At 43.6% G+C, this 12,419-nt stretch overlaps 1 protein-coding gene across 1 annotated transcript in view; it reads right to left on the bottom strand.

Moving 5' to 3' along the window:
• Positions 1-10,682, bottom strand: part of LOC111148161 (ubiquitin specific peptidase 39) — a 27,944-nt gene extending 17,262 nt beyond the window's left edge. The window contains exons 1-5 of the mRNA XM_022504604.1: positions 10,406-10,682; positions 8,413-8,482; positions 6,852-6,946; positions 5,424-5,560; positions 4,068-4,220 (exon numbers count right to left, since the gene is read on the bottom strand). Coding sequence (XP_022360312.1) covers positions 4,068-4,220; positions 5,424-5,560; positions 6,852-6,946; positions 8,413-8,482; positions 10,406-10,673 — 723 coding nt within the window. The 5' untranslated portion in view covers positions 10,674-10,682. The remainder of the gene's footprint in view (positions 1-4,067; positions 4,221-5,423; positions 5,561-6,851; positions 6,947-8,412; positions 8,483-10,405) is intronic.
• Between the last annotated feature and the right edge of the window lie 1,737 nt (positions 10,683-12,419).

Below are 12,419 nucleotides of genomic sequence, written 5' to 3'. Positions count from 1 at the left end.
CCTGGGATCATGACCTGAGCCGAAGGCAGAGGCTTTAACCCACTGAGCCACCCAGGCGCCCCAATTCCCAGACTCTTAATCAACTGAGCCACGCAGGTGCCCACACTGACCAACTTTTTAAAAAATATCTTTTATTCACTCTAATTAGGCCTGCGACTATGTTTAAAATCATCTTAAAATTTGGTGTTTTCCCCAAATGTGGTATTTACTGAGAGAATGGTAATAAATACAAATAAAATGAAAGAAAAAGGAATTATATATATAAATGACACAAAATGAATACATATTTAAAAATGATTAATTCTATTAGGATTGAAGGGTGCTTGGGTGTCTCAGTCAGTTAAGCATCTGCCTTCAGCTCAGGTCATGATCCCTGGGTCCTGGTGCTGAGCCCCACATTGGGCTCCCTGTTCAGTGGGGAGCCAGCTTCTCCTTCTCCCTCTACTCCTCCCCCCAGCTAGATGCTTGCTCCATCTTGCTCTCTCTCTCTCTCTCAAATAAATAAATCTTAAAAAACAATTCTGTTAGGGTTGAAGTGGTCAAAAGATTTAGGAAAACAAAAATACATTTTACCTCATTAAGCACAAAGATAGTCTAGCCATGTCAGTTCAGGAAGAAATATGTGCTCATTAGTGTGAGCTACAAAACTGGCAGAAACTATTCTGACCACAGAACAGACCCTAAATAAATGCAGTTTCCCTGAAGGCCCCTCCTGATGGGTTTGTGAATCCTTACCAACACTGTGCTTACCAGAAGCACCACTTTCTCTGGTGAGGTAATCCACTTAGAAAAGAGGAGTGAGGTTTCTGCTAAACACAGTAAACCCAAGCATCTTCAAGGAAGACAACTCAGGACACAGGGACCACCATAACAACAGACATGCAGGGAAAGCCCCTACAAGTTTAGCTCAGCTAAACAAACAAGGACTTCATGCTTAGAGAATAATTATTTAAAAACTGAGTTACTGGGGCACCTGGGTGGCTCAGCTGTTAAGCGTCTGCCTTCGGCTCATGTCATGATCCCAGGGTGCTAGGATCGAGCCCCACATCAGGCTCCTTGCTCAGGAGGAAGCCTGCTTCTCCCTCTCCCACTCCCCCTGCTGTGTTCCCTCTCTCGCTATGTCTGCCAAATAAATAAATAAAATCTTAAAAAAAAAAGAGTTACTATCTAAAGGAAAGGAGTATGGATGAAGTTCTTCCTGGTTCTCAGTCATCCAAGCTGTGGAAGGCTGCTGCTCTCAGGCCTTAGGAACAATACAAAAAGTATGAGAGAGAAATTAGTCTCCAGACAGAGTACTTCACCCATTCAATCCCATTCTAGTGGCAACAATATCACAGAGGGTTTGTTCATCTACTTATTTTAAAAATAAAAACTTCTTATGGGAACTAACTAGAAGAAAATATTTACAACATATACCAAGAGAAGGCTAGTATGTATCTCTTAGAGCTCAGTGAAATAAAGCACCAATAGAAAAATGAGCACATACAGCCCAACACTGCATGAAAAAAATCTAAGTAATCGACTTTAGAAGTGAATAAAAAAAGGTACATCAAACATATCAAAATGGGGGAAAAATAATAGTGTAACAGTGACAGTGCAAAATGAAGAACCCTCTTTTGTTTTGTTGATGGATTTGTGAGTTGCTACACCCTTCAGCCTAGAATCTAGGGCCTAGATACATTAATACAAGAGGTAATGATTAAACTGTAATTCATCCACAGAATGGATTAACATGTAACCGTTAAAGATGCTGCACAAGAACAGGTACAGGCCTATTTCAGAGGTATTATGGGTTCAGATTCAAACCACCACAATAAAGCTAATGCAGCAAAAAAGAGAGTCAAATGAATTTTTGGGGTTTCCCAAGGCATTCATAAAGGTTATGTTTACACTATACTGCAGTCTACTAAGTATGCAATAGCTTATGTCTAAAAAAAACAATGTATAGACCTTAATTTAAAAATACTTTATTGCTAAAAAATGCTAACCATTATCTGAGCTTTCAATGAGACTATCTTTTTGCTGGTGGAGGGTCTTGTCTCCATACTGATGGTTACTGACAGATCCGCTGTTGAAGGTTACAGTGCCTGTGGCAGTTTATTAAAATAAGACAACAATGAAGTTTGCTGTATCAATTGATTCTTCCTTTTATAAACAATTTCTCTGTGGCATGTGATGCTGTTTGACAGCATTTTACCCACAGCACAACTTTTAAAATTGGAGTCAACCCTCTACAACCTTGCTAATTCTTCATCAACTAAGTTTATGTAATATACCAAATCCTTTGTTATTTCTACGGTCCTCACAGCATCTTTTTTTTTTTTTTTTAAGGTTTTATTTATTTGACAGAGAGAGCGAGCACAAGCAGGGAGAGTGGCAGGCAGAGGGAGAGGGAAAAGCAGGCTCCCCGCCGGGCAAGGAGCCGATGTGGGGCACCATCCCAGGACCCTGGCATCATGCCCTGAGCCAAGGGCAGGCGCTTAACCAATGGAGCCGCCCCGGCGCCCCGGATCCTCACAGCATCTTCACCCTCCCATCTCAAGAAACCACTTTCATGGCTCATCTGTAAGAAGCAACTCCTCATTCACTAACATTTTAGATTGAAGATATTCAAATATAATAATAAATTGGGAGAATTATCAAAATGTGACAACCATGAAGTGATCGGAAATTGGTGCTGAAGGACTTCTTCAACACAGGGTTGCCAGAAACCTTCAACTGTAAAAAGCGCAGTATCTGGGAGGTACAATAAAGTAGAGCACAATAAAATGAAGTATGCCTATATTGATTTCATAATATACCTTTTTTTGTAAGATTTTATTTATTTTAGAGGGAGAAAAAGAGAGCATGAAGAGAGCATGTGAGTGAGGTAGGGGGCAGGGGCGGGGGGCAGAGGGAGAGAGAGAATCCCAAGCAGACTCTGCACTGAGCAGCCAGCCTGAGGCAGGGCTCAATCTCACAACCTTAAGATCATGACCTGATCCAAAACTGAGACTTGGACGCTCAACCAACCAAGCTGAGCTATCCAGGTGCCCCGTTCATAATATGCTTTAAAGCCAGCCCAGGACAGAGGACTAGAGAAAGGAGAGAATGAAGCCTTCTCTTTATACTTTCTACATCTCCCAACTACCCCATAAGTATTTATGTTTATAAATCTTTTTAATTTGGGGGGGGGGGGCAATAAAGCAAGATTATTAATTTTCTTAATTGTGTTTACCAACATTTTCTACAATGTGTATGTATTACTAATGTTTAAAAAAAAAACTTACTTGCAAATAGGACAACTCTGGCTTTCTGCAGTCCCCACTTTGGGACTTACACACAAGAGCAGGATCAAGACATGAGAAAACCAGCACAAAGAACATCTGCACTATTTAAAAAAAAAAAAAAAAAAAAAAAAAGGAGGCCCCTGGGTGGCTCAGCTGGTTAAGCAACTACTTTCAGCTCAGGTCATGATCCTGGGGTCCCCCACATCGGGCTCCTTGCTCAGTGGGGAGCCTGCTTCTCCCTTACCCTCTCCCTACTACTCTGCCTGCTTGTGCATGCACACTCTCTATCAAGTAAATAAATAAGTAAATAAGCATCATCTAGCACATGTGTTTCTTATTTGGTACTACCAGGCCACACACACATTTTATCCTTCATTCCCTAAAAACTCCAGAGGCCACGAGCCCGGAGGCTAGGAAAGGCCTCACTATTTGGCAGCAGTCCTTGAGCAGATACAGGAATGTCATTTGGTGAACAGTCAAGTACAAAGGTGCCTGGGCGGCTGAGCTGGTTAAGCTCTGCCTTCAGCTCAGCCCAGGATCTCAGGGCCCTAGAATAGAGCCCCATGTCAGGCTCCCTGCTCAGTGGGGAGTCTGCTTCTCCCTCTCCCTCTACCCCACTAAATAAATCCCCTCTAATAAATAAAACCTTAAAAAAAAAAAAAAGAGTCAAATACAGTTCTCAGCAAGACTTGGTGTTTCCAAGAACCACTGACTATACCAGAAAGGAGCTATTTCTTAGCTCACCTTCGTAGTGTTCCCAGATTACCTCCTCCCCCACTGTTCCCATCCTGATCCTACCTGAAGGACAGCGTTGGCATAGTCGTTGGCCTTTATGTTATTCAGGCCCACGATGCCTGGCAGGTAAGTGGTACCATCATACGCCCGGGACAACTTGGCTTGCTTGTCCAAGTTTGCAATCTGCTGCTTTGTGAAAGTGGGTTTCAACACATACTGTAAAACAAAAGAAAATTCCAAACTGTTGTAGGTCTGTCTACAGAGTTCACAAGATGTATTTGAAATAGCAATTTCTGCCAAAAACAAAAACACTTCACTCATGAATGTCTCACCACACACCTAAAGGGCTCCCAACAATAAGTATAAAGGCTGAGGTAACAAATAGGCCCAGTCCACGTTACTGATCCAGAAGAGGATCTCTGTGTTTAACCCAAAATCACTGAATCCCAGGTCTTTCCTCAGACCGTAGGTCTGGCCAACTCCATGATAAAGGACCGCCAGAAACTGGAAGACACTCAAGTCTCTGCAGGCAGCAGGAGTCTGAGTCTCAGGAGGTGGCACCTCACACAGAGCCAGCACAAACCCAGCGCGGGCGCAGGAACATCTCCCCGGCTCTGCAAACCTGAGATCTCACAAACTCCCTGTGGCTGGAGGGGCAGGAACAGAATTTTCTCCGGTCCTAGGCCTGCAAGGGTTATCACATAAAGGGTTGAACACAGGTCTCTAACAACTCACTTTGAAACCTTGCATTTACTTCAGTTTCTCTCTCTCCAAATACTATAAATACTTTAACCTCAACTATCCATAGGTCTATAAAACTTAAAAAAGCAACATAAATGTTTCAAACACTTGGAACACCAAATTTTCCTTAAGAATGAACAGAGCATTCAGCATGAATATATAAACACTTGCTAAGAAGGAAAATAATAATCAACAGTTCCAACATTAATGAAACCCAAGACTTTTCATGCTCTCCACTGAAGTACCGTGACTCTGGGCACAGATCATACACCAGAGAACGCAGCTGGGATGCACAGGCCACTCTGGCCACATCACAACAAATGCAGCCAGGAGCCAGTATGCAGCCTGGCATCCACGGTCCTACCCCAGGCCCAATTCACATCCCTACTCCAGAGTGTGCAAGAGAATATATTTCACAAAAATGCTTTCACCCCTATTTCTTTAGTCCTAACTCTCAACATTAAAAGCAGAAATAACAGCTAGGCTGCAGACCACAGACCACAATTACAAATCCTGACCTTCTTACTCATGTCTCCCTGGTTCCTCCCAAAGGAGAAGCAGCCTCTCCAAGCCTAAAGGACTGAAATTCTTCCCTAACCTCATATGAGGCAGGTCCCCAGGAGACCCGGGATGGCTCCCAAAAGAACTAATTCCAAACCAGCCCTCCTGGACACATACTGTGATATCCTCCAGTGAGGAATCGATGATCTCATAGTTGTCCGGAAGGCAGTAGAACTTGAGGGTGTGGAGGTTGAGGAAGACATGGTGGCTAAACTGGACGCTATGAATGTAGGCATGAGACTTCAAACCCCGGCCTGTAGGGAAGGATGAAAGGCTGTAAGAGTAGATGCCAGAGAGGCACAAATCAGATTTGATTTTCCTGTCAAAATTTTGTACTGGGACATGTCAATACCAGCAAAAACAAAGTGCTATGCCATCTGTGCAATGAGTCTCTTACATAGACTCTTCTTATCACAAAAATAAGCAAGGAAGAATAGCACATTAGTACTTTATTCACTGGATGGTATAAAACATTGGTTACGGAAAAAAAACTCATACACATAAATACGAAATGTGCATGTGCATGTGGTGTATGAGTTAGTTCCACGTTATCTAAAATTATCTATGCACACACATACACAGATATGCACATATACACATATGAATATCTTATGACAGTCCACCACCAATCAGTACTGAATTTCCAAACACCCACATTCAAGACAATCCTGCACCTACACACCTTTGTTCACATTGCCACTCCTTTCTAGAATCTCTCTCCCTTAACTAGTTCAAACCCTCTATGTCCTGCCAGTTCAAGTCCCACCTGACCTCCTCTGTGAATGGAATGCAAACACTCCAGCTAACATTGATCTTTCTTCTAGAGTCTGCTGTTTTATGTGTTAACCTTGACTATGAGCTCTTTATAAGTGCAATGAATGTAGTTTACATTTCTTTTCAATCCTCTAGTACACTGTGTACACAACATTTGCTTGGTCTGAATGAATTAATAAATTTCCAGAGGAGAACAAAATGAAAAAGCCCTCAGAGCAAAAGGATTTTCCAAAAAAAGACATGAGGGACACCTGGGTGGCTCCATTGTTAAGTGTCTGCCTTTGGCTCAGGTCATGATCCCAAGGTCCTGGGATCAAACCCCACATCAGGCTCCCTGCTTGGTGGGAAGCCTGCTTCTCTCTCTTCCACCTCCCCTGTTTGTGTTCCCTTTCTTGCTGTCTGTCTCTGTGTCAAAAAAAAAAAAAAAACTAAAAAAAAAAAAAAAAAAAAAAAAAGACATGAGTACAGAAAACATCAGAGATTCAAAAACCCACAGACTTTGAGGTCTCCCACATAGCCTCAACTAGTTCTTTCTCCCTTTCATATGTATACAGGCTCTAACCAGAGAATCTCCTATTGATTTCTTAAGAGTATCCCAATTTCCTGAGAACAGAGAGACGGATTCTCAGATGTGACTCCTGACAGCAGCTTACTTTCTTTAAAAGAGAAAAAAAAAAAGAAGAAAAAAAAAAAAACACAAAAAAACCTTCTGGAGCAGACCTGTAGCTGACACTGAAACTTAGCAAGTTTATAATACAAACATTTACTTACCCTGAAAGTATTTGCCACACACAAGACAGGCATATGCATTGATATGTGAGAGGGAGATGGAACACAGTTTCTCAAAGTCAAAGTCCAGCACACTCCTAAAAGAACCAAACAAAAGAAAAAACAATTAATAGGGAGAGATGCCTCAGAAAGCACCCAAGTGAAGCAGCACTGGCTCCACATCCCACAACGTCACACAGCATCCTTCAGAGATAGTTCAACGACCATACATATATAAACTGTGGGGGACATTACCTATTCCTCCCCTAGACATTTAATATAGCACCCTTACCCAGCAAGCACTAAAGCAGTGTCAAGGTATCTCTACCACACACACAACGCAATGTCCCTCTCTTTTTAAAATTTACAACCAACAGAAAACCTTTCACTGCAGTTGCTTTCTCTGGAGGAAAAGCTAAAAGCAGGACTAACATAACAGGACCCAAATGGACCCAAATGGCATTCCAGATTAAAAGACTGGGGGGTGAGGGCACCTGGTTGGCTCAGTTAAGTGTCCAACTCTTGATTTTAGCTCAGGTCATGATCTCAGGGTTGTGAGATCTAACCCCATGTCAGGCTCTGTGCTGGGCGTGGAACCTGCTCAAGACTCTCCCCCTCTCTAGGAAAAACAAGACAGGTAATGGAAGGAAATCAAAAGAATGAACAAACCCTCTTATAAGAGAAAAATCTATTTTCGTCCATAAAAATAAATGGAAAGTCTGAATATTAGGAGAATACCTACAAATAGATTACTTATTCACTGCAAAGTAATGTTATTTGAGTAGCAGGCAGGTTATGGGACAAAAAACTTTACTTCCACTGAATCCACAAGTGACAAAGAGATTTCTCCTCAAATAATAACTATAATTAATTGGTAATGGTCCCAATAAAAATGCAATGTCCATTAAAGGACACAACAGCTACAAGTGGATACTGACATTTAAATTTAAAATAATTAAAATCTGAAACTGGGTTCCTCAAGCCATGTTTCAAGTCCTCTCTAGCCATAAATGGCTTGAGCCTGTCACAATGGATAACCTATATAAAGAGTAATTCCACTACTGAGAGAAGTTCTGTATCTAATCTATATATTGGACAGTACTATCTTAGAGTGTAAGTTGAAAAGCATCCAAACATGCCAACGGGGACCAGGGAAAAGAAACAAGGATGAGGTAGCTACTTCTGCTTTAGGACATACGTTTATCTGTTTCTCCTTTCTCTGTTGAATTCTGGTCACATTAAGTAGTATCTAGCACATAATGAATACTCAAAAGATACTTAAATTTGCTACTGTCATTTAAGAACACCATGTACCCTGTTATACCATCAAGGAAATTCAAGATAAACTAAAAGCTCTTTATGCACATGCCCACCCTAAAAAAAAAAATGCCCTCTGACACTTTATATTAAAAAGCAAAGATTAATAAATTTGGCAAGAAATACAATTTTCTTGCAGAAAGCTTTAAAAGGGATAAAGTTTGTTAACCTGTCAATGTACAGTTCAAAGAATTTTCTGCATAGATTCCATTGTGTTTTCTGCTCTCAGCATCCCTGTTTTACTAACCTGTTAATGGTATCCAGGTAGGGGCAATGGCGACTCCTCCGGTCCTCGGAATCCACACGGCCATTCTTTGCTGAAAGGAAAATCATCACAGGCTGTGAAACTGGGAAACATACTCAAGGTCAACTACTGGTACAAACAAACAAATGAGAAAAGCCCAACAGGATGGGCCCCTCCACTGGTGACCAGAAATACACCAAACTGGGAGAACATATTTGAAACACATATAACCAACAAACGATTCATTTGCAGATTACATAAATCTGGTGAAGCGGTAAGAAAAAGACAAACAACCCAACAGAAAATGAGAACTATAACCCTCATCAACATTCAAGAAAATGCTGATTTCCTTGCACAACAATATACCACTTCACACCTACCACAGGAAAAAATAAAACCAGAAAATTCCAAATGTTGACAAATACAGAGAGCAATGGAAATGCTCATGTACTGCTGGTGGGAGTGTAAACGGTTACAACCTTCTGGAAAATAGTACAGCAAGATCAAAGATGAAAATATGCAGACCTCTGACCCAGCAATCTACTTATAAACCAGAGAGAAACTTCTGCACAGGTACACTGGGAGTGCTTTACTAAAGATATTTATAGCAGCGATATTTAAAAGGGCCAACATGGAAACAAACAACATGGAAACAAATATCCACCACAAATAAATGGATAAACAACATTCGGGTATATCATCAATACAACACTACACAGCCATAAACATCTATTTGGATGAACCTCAAAAATACGGCTAGCAAAAAAACAAAACTAAACTAAACAACCAACAGACAAATCAGAAGGTTATATATAGTATGATTCCATTTATATCAAACACAAAGTAAAACAGTACTACTTAGGGATACATATATGAGGTAAAACTAAAAATAAAAATAGACCTGGTTAGAAAAAAAATTCAAAATAGTGAATTCTTAAGCAAGGAAGGAAAGTAGATACAACTGGGAAGGGGTCTATGGGAGCTTCTAAGGTACTGGTTATGTGCCACTTCTAATGTTGAAACATTAGGAGACAATCCTCCATGGGTGTCTCATGTCTCTGCCCATATTGTGACCAGAGGCACTGTCTGCCTCCAGACTACCTTGACAAGGATATTTGTATAGTAAACGGCAATGGGGTTGGGCGGGGAGGGGGGGGTCCTCCCTACAGAGCAAAGGGGAGTCAAGTTCACAGACCACAAAAAAGATCCACATTCTTTAAGCCCAGAGTTCCTCTCCTGGAAGGCCACCCACTGTGAGTATAAGTTCTCTTCAAACTGCACTATGGAAAATGATGCTACAGGAACTTGTCCTGTCTTCATCAGCATCCAGAAAACTGGCAGGCTAACTAGGCAGCTTGCAAATAAAATCTTAAACCCTTCACAGTTCTTAACAAGTTGTGTATTTCCACTCTTCTTTAAACTATACTTGTGCATTATATTCAGTCCATCTTAGTTCCTGTGATCTATTTCATCATAAAAATGAAAGGGAAAAAACAAACAAAAGACAAGCCAGAACAGCAAGTGGGATCCTAGTGTGTCTCAGAGGAAAAACGTCCTTATCACAATTACGCAAGATACCTAAGAAACAACTTCTTTTCCAAAGAAGGGGAAACCTGAACCTGACAAGGTACTTAAGAAAAACAGAATACCCTGAAATTATCAATTATTCAAAGAATATTTATCAAACACTTTCTATGACCAAAGTGCTAACCTGGACTGTAATATAAAAATATGTCAGAGGACCCTAAGCAAGAAAATTTAATATTAAAGTAAAATCATACACAGATAACCAGGACCAGAAACAAAATTATAAAGCCTCGGAAAATTAGTACTGTCCTCACTACAATACAGTCGAGTCTGATCGCGGACATTAGGAGTGTGAATCCCCCAACCCCACGCCCACCTCCACTCCCAGGGAAAGCTGAAAAGAGAAAAAGGAGAACGTGAGAGTGGAGCTCAAGCCCGCCCCGGCCCGGCCCAGGCCAGCCCCGCGCACCTCGCACCTCCCGCTCAGGCTCAGAGTCCTCGTCAGCCTCGCGCTCCCGCTTCACCCGCACAGCCGGGACTACGGGCGCCGGGGCCTCCCGTGCGCTCACCGGCTCGACCTCCCGCTTCACACGCACTGGGCTGCCCCGGGAGCTCGGCGCCTCGGCCTCCCGCTCCCGGTCTCGCTCCCGCTTAACGCGACCCGAGCTGCCCCGCGACTCGGACTCGCGCTTCCCGCGGGTAGAACCACGAGATTCACGCTTGGACCGGCCAGACATCGCCACTACGGGCCGAGTCGCTCTGCGCAGGCTCCAGGCACGCAGGAGCGCGCGGCAGATAGCCAATCAGGAACGGAGCTGTTATGGAAAGCTGGGCTCTCTACGAGTCGCCGTGGAGGACATATCATGCCGCGAGAAACTTCTGGGAAGTACTGCGCCTCCTGTGGCCTCTTAGCGTCTGCGTGCACACCTGGGAAAAGACTGCGGGCCTACTGCCACCTTACCCATAATTTTCTGGATTAAAAGAAAGTTGTCTTTGGGCCCCGGATTTCTTCGACATACTTTGTGCCCGGGAAACAGAATCGGGAGGTCGTCTCCACAGTCACTGGGCACCAGAGAACTAGGCTACATCCCCAAACCATCCCACCATGGAGCGACCTGGCTACTCTATTCCACATTTAGAGAATTGTTCTTGGCATCACAGGAAAATGCAAACGTCAGGCAGAGACAACCTTGACGCTGATAAAGCTCAGACTTCGGGGCCTGTGACCTTCACGACCCTGTCCACGGCCCTGAACTAGCTTATTTGTATAGTTTTACCTAGATGAAATTGACATGCAATCAAATGCATGCTTAAAGTGTACAATTTGGGGCCCCTGGGTGGTTCAGTGGGTTGCCTCTGCCTTCGGCTCAGGTCATGATCTCAGGGTGCTGGGATCCAGCCCTGCGTCAGGCTCTCTGCTCAGAAGGGAGCCTGCTTCCCCCCTCTCTCTCTGCCTGCCGCTCTGCCTACTTGTGATCTCTGTCCCTCAAATAAATAAATAAAAATCTTAAAAAAAAATAAAATGTGCAATTTGCTAAATACTGACGGATGGGTGTATACCCTCTGAAGCTATCACCACAATCAAGATAAAAAACCTACCCACCAGCTTCAAAATTGTCCTTCCCCCAACATCTGCCTTCTCTCACTACAAAGCAGTTTTATATAAATGGAAGCCCACGGCGTGTCCTCTTTTTTGCCTGGTGCCTTTGGCTAGGAGAATTTATTTTGAGATTCATCCACGCGCTTGCGTCTATTAACAACTTATTCTTTTTGATTGCTCAGCGGTATTCCATCGTGTGGATATACCAGTATGTCGCTGTACTAACCACAAATTTCTAATTTTGTCATTTTTTAAAAGAGGACTCCCAAACTACACACTCAGATTCTGAAAAGCGCTGGGTCCTCCCGAGGGGACAGTTGAGATGTGGATCGTGTGGGCTCGGGCTCTGGACCGGCTAGAAGGGGCGCCCCAGTCGCCAGCAGCCTTCGCAGGGCTGTGCGGCCAGGGTGCCGCTGTGTGCCCTGCCCGAGCACTCGCCTCCTCACAACCTCTTTTGAGGTAAATGCGCTCAATGGCCTCGTTTACCGATGAGGACACTGAGGCTCCGCGGGCTTCAATGGTCAGCCGAGGTCACACAACCGGGGATGGGAGTTCTACAGCATTTTCTCACCGCAAAAAGGAAAGGAAGACTCCACACGGATCACTGAGTGATGTAATGGGTGCTTTGTGTTTTTCTGAATTTTCTGATGTATCAGCAGTAAGCCTAAATCCTGTTTCCTAGTGCTAACGTGACAAAGAAAAGCCCCGACGGGGAGTGAAAGCCGCGCATGCCCCATCCCAGCACCGGCGTCGGGAACTCCGGGCGCCGAGACGCTCGGCCCGGCAGGCTCTTTCGGGGCGGGACGTTAGGGCGCGGGGCCGGAAGTCGGACGAGGGGCGGTGCAGTACTCGCCCGGCGGGAGGGCAGCCGTTGGGGCCGCTG

Source organism: Enhydra lutris, unplaced genomic scaffold, assembly GCF_002288905.1.
Source record: "Enhydra lutris kenyoni isolate GAN:26980312 unplaced genomic scaffold, ASM228890v2 scaffoldscaffold18, whole genome shotgun sequence".
Taxonomy (NCBI): domain Eukaryota; kingdom Metazoa; phylum Chordata; class Mammalia; order Carnivora; family Mustelidae; genus Enhydra; species Enhydra lutris.
This window is presented reverse-complemented; position numbering and strand designations above follow the sequence as displayed.